The 14,936-nt window shown below is 42.7% G+C and overlaps 2 protein-coding genes across 8 annotated transcripts in view; both read left to right on the top strand.

The window, feature by feature from the left end:
- The window catches only part of LOC112256118 (protocadherin alpha-C2), a 198,456-nt gene that overhangs the window by 80,442 nt on the left and 103,078 nt on the right, over window positions 1-14,936 (top strand). The window contains exon 1 of one of the 7 annotated variants that reach the window (XM_042325775.1): window positions 5,538-8,064. The exons of 5 other annotated variants lie outside the window; for them this stretch is intronic. In XM_042325775.1, the coding sequence (XP_042181709.1) occupies window positions 5,668-8,064 (2,397 nt within the window). In that variant the 5' untranslated portion in view covers window positions 5,538-5,667. Of the gene's footprint in view, window positions 1-5,537; window positions 8,065-11,680; window positions 14,229-14,936 lie in introns of those variants that run through there. One more of the 7 variants, XM_042325776.1, reaches the window with a different exon arrangement.
- LOC112255666 (protocadherin alpha-3-like) lies at window positions 8,493-11,195 on the top strand. The gene has a single exon (XM_042325782.1). It carries the CDS (start codon window positions 8,772-8,774, stop codon window positions 11,157-11,159), a length of 2,388 nt encoding a protein of 795 aa, XP_042181716.1. The 5' UTR covers window positions 8,493-8,771; the 3' UTR covers window positions 11,160-11,195.

Here is a 14,936-nt window from a genome sequence, read left to right on the forward strand (position 1 = left end):
GGAGTCAGGCGACACTTAACCTGGAGTCCAATCAATGAGACGAGATTGGAGATGTTGGTCAAAGTTGCCTTGCCCTATAAAAAACACTCACAAAATTAGATTTTGCTATTCACAAGAAGCATTGCCTGATGTGAACCATGCCTCGAACAAAAGAGATCTCAGAAGACCTAAGATAAAGAACTGTTGACTTGCATAAAGCTGGAAAGGGTTTCAAAAGTATCTCTAAAGGCCTTGATGTTCATCAGTCCACGGTAAGACAAATTGTCTATAAATGGAGAAAATTCAGCACTGTTGCTACTCTCCCTCTCCCAAAGATAACTGCAAGAGCACAGCGCAGAATGCTCTGAGGTTAAGAAGAATCCTAGTGTCAGCTAAAGACTTACAGAAATCTCTGGAACATGCTAACATCTCTGTTGACGAGTCTACGATACATTAAACATTAAACACTAAACAAGAATGGTGTTCATGGAAGGACACCACGGAAGAAGCCACTGCTGTCCAAAAAAAACATTGCCTCACGTCTGAAGTTTGCAAAAGTGCACCTGGATGTTCCACAGCGCTACTGGCAAAATATTCTGTGGACAGATGAAACTACAGTTGAGTTGTTTGGAAGGAACACACAACACTATGTGTGGAGAAAAAAAGGTACAACACACCAACATCAAAACCTCATCCCAACTGTAAAGTATGGTGGAGGGAGCATCATGGTTTGGGGCTGCTTTGCTGCCTCAGGGCCTGGACAGCTTGTTATCATCATCTGAAAAATGAATTCCCAAGTTTATCAAGACATTTTACAGGAGAATGTAAGTCTATCTGTCCGCCAATTGAAGCTCAACAGAAGTTGGGTGATGCAACAGGAAAACGACCCAAAACACAGAAGTAAATCAACAACATAATGGCTTCAACAGAAGAAAATAAGCCTTCTGGAGTGGCAGTCCTGACCTCAACCCAATTGAGATGCTGTGGCATGACCTCAAGAGAGCAGTTCACACCAGACAAGAATATTGCTGAACTGAAACAATTTTGTAAAGAGGAATGGTCCAAAATTCTTCCTGACTGTTGTGCAGGTTTGATCCGCAACTACAGAAAACGTTTGGTTGAGGTTATTGCTGCCAAAGGAGTGTCAGCCAGTTATTAAATCCAAGGGTTCACATACTTTTCCCACCCTACACTGTGAATGTTTACACGGTGTGTTCAAGAAAGACATGAAAATATATTATTGTTTGAGTGTTAGTAGTTTAAGAAGACTGTTTGTCTTTTGTTGTGACCTAGATGAAGATCAGATAAAATGTTATGACCAATTTATGCAGAAGTGCAGGTTATTCCAAAGGGTTCACATACTTTTTCCAGCCACTGTATATACAAAAGTATGTGGACACCCCTTCAAATGAGTGGATTTGGCTATTTCATCTACACCCATTGCTGACAGGTGTACAAAATTGAGCACCCATGCAATCTCCATAGACAAACATCGGCAGTAGAATAGCCTTACTGAAGTGCTCAGTGACTTTCAACGTGGCACTATCATAGCAAATTTCTGCCCTGCCAGAGCTGCCCCGGTCAACTGTAAGTGCTGTTATTGTGAAGTGGAAATGTTTTGGAGCAACAATGGCTCAGCCGGTAAGTGGTAGGCCACACAAGCTCACAAAATGAGACTGTCGAGTGCTGAAGCGTGTAACACGTACAAAACATATGTTCTCGGTTGCAACACTCACTACCGAGTTCCAAACTGCCTCTGGAAGCAATGTCAGCACAAGAACTGTTCGTCGGGAGCTTCATGAAATGGGTTTCCATGGCCATTGGACTCTGGAGCAGTGGAAACGTGTTCTGAAGCGATCAATAACACTTCACCATCTGGCAGTCCGACGGACAAATTTGAGTTCGACAGATACCAGGAGAACGCTACCTGCCCCAATGCATAGTGCCAACTGTAAAGTTTGGTGGAGGAGGAATAATGGTCTGGGGCTGTTTTTCATGATTCGGGCTATGCCCCTTAGTTACACTGAAGGGAAATCTTAACACTACAGCATACAATGACATTCTAGATGATTATGTGCTTCCAACTTTGTGGCAACAGTTTGGGGAAGGCCCTTTCCTGTTTCAGCATGACAATGCCCCTGTTCACAAAGCGCGGTCTTTACAGAAATGATTTGTCGATCAGTGTGGTAGAACTTGACTGGCCTGCACAGAGCTCTGACCTCAACCCCATTGAACACCTTCGCAATGAATTGGAACGCCGACTGCGAGCCAGGCCTAATCGCCCAACATCAGCGGCCGACCTCACTAATGCTCTTGTAGCTGAATGGAAGCAAGTCCCTGCAGCAATGTTCCAACATGTAGGGGAAAGCCTTCCCAGAAGAGTGGAGGCTGTTATAGCAGCAAAGGGGGACCAACTCCATATTAATGCCCATGATGTTGGAATGAGATGTTCGACGAGCAGGTGTCCACATACTTTTTAAAATTTAGTGTAGTTCAGTTAAGCTGTGTGTTCGTAGTTCATTTTAGCTGTGAGTTTGTTAGAGTAGTTTGTAAAAGTAGTGATTTTGGCTCAGCCAGGGTCGGGGTTCAACAGGCTGTTCAGTAGACTGTGAGCCATAACCCCAAATCAGATGATTCTGTACTGTGTAGGAGATCAAGTTGAGTGTGTGTGTGTGTGTTAGGGCTGCATAACTAATCAAATTCACACAGAAATCACATGTTGACATGTGCAATATCCATATCCATCCTCCTAGTTCTAGTTCTAGTCCTAGTCCTAGTTCTAGTCCTAGGATTCCAATAGTTCACTTGTAACGGCTTTCTTTAGGTGAAAGAGAGTCAGACCAAAATGCGGCGTGGCTATTGAGGATCCATGTTTAATGAGACAAAGTAAACAATATCAAATACAAAAACAATAAACGTAACACGAAAACCGAAACAGCCTAATACTGGTGCAAAGTAACACAGAGACAGAACAAGGACAATCACCCACAAAACCCAACACCAAACAGCCTACCTAAATATGGTTCCCAATCAGAGACAATGACTAACACCTGCCTCTGATTGAGAACCATATCAGGCCAAACATAGAACTAGACAAACTAGACATGTAACATAGAATGCCCACTCAGCTCACACCCTGACCAACCAAAACATAGAAACATACAAAGCAAACTATGGTCAGGGTGTGACATCACTAAAATGTTTTGATCCACATTGCAAGCCAAATCTTAGTTGCAATATTTGGTTAAAAAAAAAAAAGTGGCCCATATCGTGCAGCCCGTGTGTGTGTGTGTGTGTGTGTGTGTGTGTGTGTGTGTGTGTGTAACAGAGAGAGCAGTACGTACGTGCAAGAATGACTAATTATTGTGCATGTAGGCCCATACTGTTATGTGTCTGCTCTGGTCTCTCCTATTGTGACCTAGAAATCCTCTGATGGGGTCAGACCTGCCTAGTTATTATTTCTATTGGGCATAGGGAGAAGAAGATTATGACTTCGGAATATGATGATGATTAATATTTCAAATCATCTTTCATGTTTCCAACTGAATAGAAATGGGACAAGAGCCTCTGCACCCAGGGCCTAATCCTTGGATTATACATAACCAAACGTCCGTAAACTCCTAACCACTGTCTCTGTGGAGATATAGGGTAACATACAAAAAAATACACCAAAATACCCAGAAATCTGTTGATAGAACAGACCACAACCGGTCCTGCATCAATGAGCAGGAAAACAATTATGCCCATCAGCTTGTGTCTGTGTGTGTGTGTGTGTGTGTGTGTGTGTGTGTGTGTGTGTGTGTGTGTGTGTGTGTGTGTGTGTGTGTGTGTGTGTGTGTGTGTGTGTGTGTGTGTGTGTGTGTGTGTGATATATAGAGAGAGAAAGCGATAGAGGGAGGAGAGGGGGTGCAAGAGGGGTAAAGAGAGGTGGGAGGTTGTTGTCTATTTATTGAATGTTCCTCCCTGGTATACTGACATACAGTACCAGTCAAAGGTTTGGACACACCTACTCATTCAAAGGGTTTTCTTTATTTTTACTATTTTCTACATTGTAGAATAATAGTGAAGATATCAAAACTATGAAATAAAACAAATGGAATCATGTAGTAACCAAAAAAGTGTTAAATAAATCTAAATCTATTTTATATTTGATATGATTTAAAGTAAGCACCCCTTGCCATGATGACAGCTTTGCACACTCTTGGCATTCTCTCAACCAGCTTCACCTGGAATGCTTTTCCAACAGCCTTGAAGGAGTTCCCATGTATGTTGAGCACTTGTTGGCTACTTTTCCTTCACTCTGCAGTCCAACTCATCGCAAACCATATCAATTGGTTTGAGGACAGGTTATTGTGGAGGCCAGGTCATGTGATGCAGCATTCCATCACTCTCCTTCTTGGTCAAATAGCCCTTACACAGCCAGAAAGTGTGTTGTGTCATTGTCCTGTTGAAAAAGTTCTAGAACTAGAAATAGAACTAGGAGGATGGATATGGATATTGCACATGTCAACATGTGATTTCTGTGTGAATTTGATTAGTTATGCAGCCCTAACACACACACACACACACACTCAACTTGATCTCCTACACAGTACAGAATCATCTGATTTGGGGTTGAAGAATCTAAAATATATTTTGACTTGTTTAACACTTTTTTGGTTACTACAGGATTCCATATTTGTTATTGTTGTTGTTATTCTACAACGTAGAAAATAGTACAAAATAATGAAAAACCCTGGAATGTGTAGGTGTGTCCAAACTTTTGACTGGTACTGTATATGTTCTTAGTTAGACACATACAGTGTTGTGCCTATGTACCCTACAGTATTACAGATCACTAGTAATGATATAACAGTAAGTTATGGTCTGCATTCCATTAATAGCAAGCCAAGGTGCCTTACTGGCTATATTGGGTAGAAATTGAATAGTTGTCACTGGGAATGTAGATAGATAGATAGATAGATAGATAGATAGGTGTCACCACACCTTCCTACTTCAGGCTTACGCTCCTGAGAGGGGGATAGAAGAGGGGAAAGAGATAGAGAGATATAAATATACTTAAGTCATCCATAAGGGTTTAATGCCTGCTGTTGGTTGGAGTGTATTACTCATTATCATGGCCTACATACAGTAACTCTGAATCACTATTATTGCTGATTATGCGAACACACACACACAAACACACACACACGTTTTTCCCAGCAACCTGACTGAGTTTTTAACTGCATAGGCTGCTAGTGCTGTCCGTGGTGCTGAAAGCTAGAACTACATTTTGCCTACAAGATACACCCCATTTTCAGAAATTCATGTTCAGTGTTGTTAAGTGTTTAGATTTGATAATTGGATTCGTGCTCTCTGGTGGAACATGCATAATACACCGTATCTGCTGGTTTTGCAGGCAATTGCATTTCTACGCTTCATGATTGGAGCATGTCACATTTTTCACCACTTGGCGTCACTGTTGACCGTTAGTGTGAGAAATGGTCACGGGCGTTAAGAGGCTCATCCCGCCTTCACAGGGTGAGAACATGTCTTGCTGCATTGTTACAAAGAGACGCAGGACGAGAGAGCGAATAGTCGGCATCAAGATCAGTCTGTTTCTACCTTCTACAATTGCATCCGAATTTGACAAATAACTCATTCAAAATCTTGATTGTTTTAAATGTAATTTCATCTCTTCGGATCTATATGTGGCTCATGTTCGATGGAATGATGTCTTTACCGAACAGAAGGAGCTCTATTGTGACGTATGTATTGCTTGTGTTGCTGGAGTGTTACTGGGAAGCCGTGTGCGGGCAGCTCTCCTATTCCGTCTCAGAGGAGGTAAACCCAGGGACTTCTGTGGGAAATATCGCTAAGGATCTAAACCTCAATGTCCAGGATTTGGAGTCGCGTATGTTTCAGATTGTCACCGGGTCCAAGAGAAAGTATTTCGAGGTAAATCTAAAGACTGGTGTGCTCTATGTGAATGAGAGAATAGACAGAGAGGAGCTCTGTTTGAAGGCTCTGAAATGTACAATCAGTGTAGAGGTCGTTATAAACAGTCCGTTGAAGCTTTACCGTCTAGAAATCATTATTTTAGATGTTAACGATAATGCTCCGTCGTTTATTGAAAAATCACAAAGTATCAATATAGCAGAGAGTACATTACCAGGCTTGAGATTCGCCATAGCAGAGGCAAATGATGCGGATGTGGGTAAGAATTCTGTTAGTACATACATGCTTAGCCCTAATGAATACTTCGCTCTTGATATACACAAAGGAGGAGAAAGTGTGTCTGCTGACTTAGTGCTGCAGAAAGCGTTAGACCGAGAGAAACGGGCTGTTATAAAGCTCACACTGACGGCCATTGATGGAGGAAACCCACCGAGGTCGGCAACATCAGAGATTGTAGTTAATGTTTTGGACATCAATGATAACGCTCCGGTTTTTAGTATCTCGTTGTATAAGACTCGACTTTTCGAAAACGTGGCAATAGGGACAAAAGTAATCACTCTGAATGCGTCTGATGTCGATGAAGGCATAAACAGTGAAATGGTGTATTCGCTAAGAAGTAAAGGCCAAGATCAAATATTAGATAGATTTCAAATCGATTCTAAAACGGGAACAATCACAGTTAAAGGGCATATAGATTTCGAAAAAAGTCCTGCCTTTGAGATCCGTGCAGAAGTGAGTGACAGAGGCCAGCCCCCGATGGCAGCTCACTGTAAAGTGTTGGTAGAGGTGCTGGACCTCAACGATAATGCCCCTGACATCACTGTGACGTCACTCTTAGACACAGTGAAGGAGAACGCCAAGATGGGCACTGCTATTGCTCTCGTGTCCGTCCTCGATAAAGATGGTGGCAAAAATGGAATAGTGAATTGTGATATTGTTAATAAAGTCCCATTTAAACTGGAGACAAACTATAAAAACTATTATTCGTTAGTGGTCGACGGGCCTCTGGACAGAGAGAGCGCTTCTCAGTATAATGTCACCATCACAGCTACGGATGAAGGGACCCCGCCTCTCTCCAGCACCAGCGTTATTACTGTACACGTTTCTGATGTAAATGACAACGCTCCTCTATTCTCAGAACCCGTGGTGAATGTTTATGTGAAAGAGAACAGTCCGGTAGGAGACGTCATTTATACGATGTCTGCTTTTGACCCAGATTCAGATGAAAATACAAAGATGACATATTCATTATTAAATACAAGTGTTCCAATATCATCATTTGTAAATTTAAACTCTCATACTGGAGATATAATCAGTCTGCAGTCTTTTAACTATGAGGAGATAAAAACGTTCCAGTTTAAAGTTCAGGCCACAGACTCTGGTGTTCCTCCACTCAGCAGCAACGTGACTGTGAACGTTTTTATCCTGGATGAGAATGACAACAGTCCTGGGATTCTCGCGCCCTATTCTGAGCACGGCTCCGTTAACACTGAGAACGTTCCGTATTCTGCTGAAGCGGGCTACTTTGTGGCCAAGATCAGGGCTGTAGACGCCGACTCTGGCTACAATGCGCTGCTTTCTTATCACATCTCTGAGCCCAAGGGAACCAACCTCTTCCGAATCGGAACCAGCACCGGGGAACTAAGGACTAAGAGGAGAATGAGTGACAATGACCTGAAAACTCACCCGTTGGTCGTATTGGTTTCTGATAATGGACAACCATCACTGTCAGCGACTGTGTCTATTGATGTAGTGGTGGTTGAAAGTACAGGGGAAATCCAGACTCAATTCAGAAATGTGCCGAGAAAGGAGGATAACTTCTCTGATTTAAACCTGTATTTGTTGATCGCCATTGCCTCGGTGTCAGTGATATTTTTACTGAGCCTCATCAGTTTAATAGCTGTAAAATGCCACAGGACAGACGACAGTTTCAGAAGGTACAGCGCCCCAATGATCACCACACACCCTGATGGAAGCTGGTCTTACTCTAAATCTACTCAGCAGTATGACGTGTGTTTCAGCTCAGACACACTGAAGAGTGACGTAGTGGTTTTCCCCGCTCCGTATCCACCTGCAGATGCAGAACTGATCAGTATTAATGGAAATGACACGTTCAACAGGACTCAGACATTACCCAACAAAGAGGAGGTAAGATAAGATCTATAGTTTCACTTAACCCAGAAATCCATCCTTTAATCAGCCTTTTTTTGTTGTTTTGTTGTTTTTCTCAATGTCTTTGGATGAAGTTGAACTTTTCTTCTCTATCTCATTTGCATGTTCAATTAAATTATAGACATCTTCCTTTCGGTACAAGTTGGAAAAATGCCGTACTCTTTTGCTCGCTGTCAAGATAAACATATAGGCGCTGCCCATGGTTCTGAAATCTGTCACCTTCTTAGCTACCTGCTTTTGCCTGTTGTTTCACGTAATGCACTGGATACGCTTTTTTCCCCTGACTATGTTTTGTAGCATTTCATATGAAACATCACATACATGCTGCTCAGAAGTGATGGTCGTCATGCTTCTATTGTGTTTGGATGGATGTCATGGAATGTATTGGGATCTTCTGAGTTGCTGTAAGCTGGTACATTCCCCACGTGGCGTCACTGTTGACCGTGGCATTGAGATATTATTTCGTGTCTCGAGGTCCCTCCCAGTTTCAGAGAGTGGGGAGATTTTTGGTGGCTTTGTTAAAAAGAGACGCAAGACGAGAGAGAGAGACGGTTGTCTCAGGCCATACCGGTGTTTACCGCTTAGAAATTCAGCTGGATTTGATACATATATTTTCTATGCTAAGATTTTTTCAAGGATACTAATCTTTTCGGATCTATGCGTTGCTGACATTCGATGGAAGTATGTCTTTACCGAACAGAAGGAGCTCTATTGTGACGTATGTATTGCTTGTGTTGCTGGAGTGTTACTGGGAAGCGGTGTGCGGGCAGCTCTCCTATTCCGTCTCGGAAGAGGTAAACCCAGGGACTTCTGTGGGAAATATCGCTAAAGATCTAAACCTCAATGTCCAGGATTTGGAGTTGCGTATGTTTCAGATTGTCACCGGGTCCAAGAGAAAGTATTTCGAGGTAAATCTTAAGACTGGTGTTCTCTATGTAAATGACAGAATAGACAGAGAGGACCTCTGTGTGAAGGCTCCGAAATGTACAGTCAGTGTAGAGGCCGTTATAAACAGTCCTTTGAAGCTTTACGGTCTAGAAATAACTATTTTAGATGTTAATGATAATGCTCCGTATTTTGCTGAAAAGTCACAAAGTATGGACATTGCTGAGAGTACATTACCGGGAGCGAAATTCTCTCTTTTAGAAGCGTCTGATGGCGATGTTGGAAAGAATACTGTTAGCACATACAAGCTTAGTCCTAATGAATATTTCTCTCTTGATATTCACAAAGGAGGAGAGAGTGTGTCTGCTGAGTTAGTTCTGCAGACAGCTTTAGACCGAGAGAAACAGCCCGTTATTCAGCTCACACTGACCGCTGTTGATGGAGGAAATCCACCGAGGTCTGGCACGACAGAAATAAAAATAAATGTTTTAGATATTAATGATAACCGTCCTATATTCAGTAGCTCTTTGTATAAGACTCGTGTTTTCGAGAACGTGCCCATAGGAACAACAGTAATAAATGTGAATGCAAATGATATCGATGACGGCACAAACAGTGAAATAGTGTACTCTCTTAGAACTAAAGGCCAAGATCATATATTAGAGAGATTTCAAATCGATTCTAAAACGGGAACAATCACAGTTAAAGGCACGGTTGATTTTGAGGAAAGTCCTGCTTTTGAGATTCATGTGCAGGCGAGTGACAGAGGCCAGCCCCCGATGGCAGCTCACTGTAAAGTGTTGGTAGAGGTGCTGGACCTCAACGACAATGTCCCTGAGCTCACTGTGACGTCACTCTTAGACACAGTAAAGGAGAACGCCAAAATGGGCACTGCTATTGCTCTCGTGTCCGTCCTCGATAGAGATGGTGGCAAAAATGGAGCGGTTCAATGTGAGGTCAAGAATAAGGTCCCTTTTAAATTAGAGACAAACTACAAAAACTATTATTCGTTAGTGGTTGATGGGCCTCTTGACAGAGAAAGCGCTTCTCGGTATAATGTTACCGTCATAGCTACGGATGAAGGGGCCCCGCGTCTCTCCAGCACCAGCGTTATTACTGTACACGTTTCTGATGTAAATGACAACGCTCCTCACTTCTCAGGACCCGTGGTTAATATTTATGTTAAAGAGAACGGTCCAGTAGATGTCATTAAAACCGTGTCTGCACTTGATTCTGACGTCAATGAAAATGGCCAAGTGACCTACTCATTATTAGAGAGTAACAGCAAATTACCACCTCTGTCTACAATGGTTAATGTAAACTCAGATACTGGAGATATAATAAGTCTGCAGTCTTTTAACTATGAGGAGATCAAAACTTTCCAGTTTAAAGTTCAGGCCACAGACTCTGGTGTTCCTCCACTTAGCAGCAACGTGACTGTGAACGTTTTTATCCTGGATGAGAATGACAACAGTCCTGGGATTCTCGCGCCCTATTCTGAGCACGGCTCCGTTAACACCGAGAACGTTCCCTATTCTGCTGAAGCGGGCTACTTTGTGGCCAAGATCAGGGCTGTAGACGCCGACTCTGGCTACAATGCGCTGCTTTCTTATCACATCTCTGAGCCCAAGGGAACCAACCTCTTCCGAATCGGAACCAGCACCGGGGAACTAAGGACTAAGAGGAGAATGAGTGACAATGACCTGAAAACTCACCCGTTGGTCGTGTTGGTTTCTGACAACGGAGAACCCTCACTGTCAGCGACTGTGTCTATTGATGTAGTGGTGGTTGAAAGTACAGGTGAAATCCAGACTCAATTCAGAAATGTGCCGAGAAAGGAGGAAAACTTCTCTGATTTAAACCTGTATTTGTTGATCGCCATTGCCTCGGTGTCAGTGATATTTTTACTGAGCCTCATCAGTTTAATAGCTGTAAAATGCCACAGGACAGAGGACAGTTTCAGAAGGTACAGCGCCCCAATGATCACCACACACCCTGACGGAAGCTGGTCTTACTCTAAATCTACTCAGCAGTATGACGTGTGTTTCAGCTCAGACACACTGAAGAGTGACGTAGTGGTTTTCCCCGCTCCGTATCCACCTGCAGATGCAGAACTGATCAGTATTAACGGAAATGACACGTTTAACAGGACTCAGACATTACCCAACAAAGAGGAGGTAAGATAAGATCTATAGTTTCACTTAACCCAGAAATCCATCCTTTAATCAGCCTTTTTTTGTCGTTTTGTTGTTTTTCCTCAATGTCTTTGGATGAAGTTGAACTTTTCTTCTCTATCTCATTTGCATGTTCAATTAAATAATAGCTGGTACAAGTTGGAAAAATGCCGTACTCTTTTGCTCGCTGTCAAGATAAACAAATAGGCGCTGCCCATGGTTCTGAAATCTGTCACCGTCTTGGCTACCTGCTTTTGCCTGTTGTTTCACGTAATGCACTGGATACGTTTTTTCCCCTGACTATGTTTTGTAGCATTTCATATGAAACATCACATACATGCTGCTCAGAAGTGATGGTCGTCATGCTTCTATTGTGTTTGGATGGATGTCATGGAATGTATTGGGATCTTCTGAGTTGCTGTAAGCTGGTACATTCCCCACGTGGCGTCACTGTTGACCGTGGCATTGAGATATTATTTCGTGTCTCGAGGTCCCTCCCAGTTTCAGAGAGTGGGGAGATTTTTGGTGGCTTTGTTAAAAAGAGACGCAAGACGAGAGAGAGAGACGGTTGTCTCAGGCCATACCGGTGTTTACCGCTTAGAAATTCAGCTGGATTTGATACATATATTTACTATGCTAAGATTTTTTCAAGGATACTAATCTTTTCGGATCTATGCGTTGCTGACATTTGATGGAAGTATGTCTTTACCGAACAGAAGGAGCTCTATTGTGACGTATGTATTGCTTGTGTTGCTGGAGTGTTACTGGGAAGCGGTGTGCGGGCAGCTCTCCTATTCCGTCTCAGAGGAGGTAAACCCAGGGACTTCTGTGGGAAATATCGCTAAGGATCTAAACCTCAATGTCCAGGATTTGGAGTCGCGTATGTTTCAGATTGTCACCGGGTCCAAGAGAAAGTATTTCGAGGTAAATCTAAAGACTGGTGTTCTCTATGTGAATGAGCGAATAGACAGAGAGGAGCTCTGTTTGAAGGCTCCGAAATGTACAGTCAGTGTAGAGGCCGTTATAAACAGTCCGTTGAAGCTTTACCGTCTAGAAATCACTATTTTAGATGTTAATGATAATGCTCCCTCGTTTACTACGAAGGCACAGGTCTTAGATATTACAGAAAACACTTTACCAGGGGCGAGGTTCCCACTGTCTGAAGCGTCAGATGTCGATAGTGGGAGAAATGCATTGGGCACATATAAGCTGAGCACAAATGATTATTTTTCTTTAGCGGTCCATAAAGGAGGAGAAAGTGTGTCTGCTGACTTAGTGCTGCAGAAAGCGTTAGACCGAGAGAAACAGTCTGTTATAAAGCTCACACTGACGGCCATTGATGGAGGAAACCCACCGAGGTCGGCCACATCAGAGATTGTAGTTAATGTTTTGGACATCAATGATAACGCTCCGGTTTTTAGCAGTTATTTGTACAAGACTCGTGTTTTTGAAAACATTCCAATTGGCACGACAGTAATAACTCTGAATGCGACAGACGCAGACGAAGGAACAAATGGTGAAATCGTTTACTCCCTAAGACAAAAAGACCAAGATTATGTGTTGAACATTTTTCAAATTAATCAACGGACTGGATTGATCACAGTAGAAGGAAATATTGACTTCGAGAAAGACAATGCTTTTGAGCTCCGTATACAAGCTCATGACGGGGCACAACCCCCCATGACATCTCACTCTAAATTATTGATAGAGGTTATGGATATGAATGACAATGCCCCTGAGATCACTGTGACGTCACTCTTAGACACAGTGAAGGAGGACAGTAAGGTGGGCACCGCCATCGCTCTAGTGTCAGTCCTCGATAAAGATGATGGCAAAAATGGAATTGTGGATTGTGATATTGTGAATAAAGTCCCATTTAAACTGGAGACAAACTATAAAAACTATTATTCGTTAGTGGTCGACGGGCCTCTTGACAGAGAGAGCGCTTCTCAGTATAATGTCACCATCACAGCTACGGATGAAGGGACCCCGCCTCTCTCCAGCACCAGCGTTATTACTGTACACGTTTCTGATGTGAATGACAACGCTCCTCACTTCTCAGAACCCGTGGTGAATGTTTATGTGAAAGAGAACAGTCCGGTAGGAGATGTCATTAAAACTGTGTCTGCACTTGATTCTGACGTCAATGAAAATGGCCAAGTGACCTACTCATTCTTAGAGAGTAACGGCAAATCAGCACCGCTGTCTACAATGGCTAATATAAACCCGGATACTGGAGATATAATCAGTCTGCAGTCTTTTAACTATGAGGAGATCAAAACTTTCCAGTTTAAAGTTCAGGCCACAGACTCTGGTGTTCCTCCACTCAGCAGCAACGTGACTGTGAACGTTTTTATCCTGGATGAGAATGACAACAGTCCTGGGATTCTCGCGCCCTATTCTGAACACGGCTCCGTTAACACTGAGAACGTTCCCTATTCTGCTGAAGCGGGCTACTTTGTGGCCAAGATCAGGGCTGTAGACGTCGACTCTGGCTACAATGCGCTGCTTTCTTATCACATCTCTGAGCCCAAGGGAACCAACCTCTTCCGAATCGGAACCAGCACCGGGGAACTAAGGACTAAGAGGAGAATGAGTGACAATGACCTGAAAACTCACCCGTTGGTCGTATTGGTTTCTGATAACGGAGAACCCTCACTGTCAGCGACTGTATCTATGGATGTAGTGGTGGTTGAAAGTACAGGTGAAATCCAGACTCAATTCAGAAATGTGCCGAGAAAGGAGGAGAACTTCTCTGATTTAAACCTGTATTTGTTGATCGCCATTGCCTCGGTGTCAGTGATATTTTTACTGAGCCTCATCAGTTTAATAGTTGTAAAATGCCACAGCACAGAAGACAGTTTCAGAAGGTACAGCGCCCCAATGATCACCACACACCCTGACGGAAGCTGGTCTTACTCTAAATCTACTCAGCAGTATGACGTGTGTTTCAGCTCAGACACACTGAAGAGTGACGTAATGGTTTTCCCCGCTCCGTATCCACCTGCAGATGCAGAACTGATCAGTATTAATGGAAATGACACGTTTAACAGGACTCAGACATTACCCCACAAAGAGGAGGTAAGAGTAGTAGACTATACTAATATTTATGTTTCATTCATGGGTATGATATGTGTTTTCATGGTCAATTTAGTTTTTGATGTCAGAAAATTACATATATATTAGCATAAATAGCCACGTCAATGTGCAAAATAACCTTTTCCTCGAACGGGAGGTCCATGGGGCTGAAATGGTCATTGGTCTTCTGTTTTGGGTGGTAAAGGACTATTTGGGTTTTTGCTAGTATGTGGTGACAGTGGAATTTGACTATTCTAGTGACGTTAAAAGTTGGTTTAAATATATATATTTTTCTCTCTACTTGTCTCCCCCTTGAAAACGACATCTGGCAGTTTCCTATATAGACAATCAAGTTGGTTTATTGACTCCCTAAAAGCTGTCCTTATTACAGACCTTTATCAACACCGTTTCTGCCTGACTAAGTGCAGTCATTTAATCATTACATGTTTTTCACTTCACATTAGGCAGTTCTTATCACGAGCACATGTATTCAAATTGGACGATATCGCGTGATGGTTTCAGATATGAGACACTGGTCACTGATTAATATACAGTCATATTTGGCATTTTCCTGACTACCATCACAAAAGTCAGTGATATCAATAAAAAACAATCAAAAAGCAACACATGGTGTCGCTGTAGACCACAGATCGGAGAGAAGTCACTGATAATCCAAGACTCCTCCTCTGAATGAAATACAATCGACGCCTG

This window comes from Oncorhynchus tshawytscha, linkage group LG08, assembly GCF_018296145.1.
Source record: "Oncorhynchus tshawytscha isolate Ot180627B linkage group LG08, Otsh_v2.0, whole genome shotgun sequence".
Taxonomy (NCBI): Eukaryota; Metazoa; Chordata; class Actinopteri; order Salmoniformes; family Salmonidae; genus Oncorhynchus; species Oncorhynchus tshawytscha.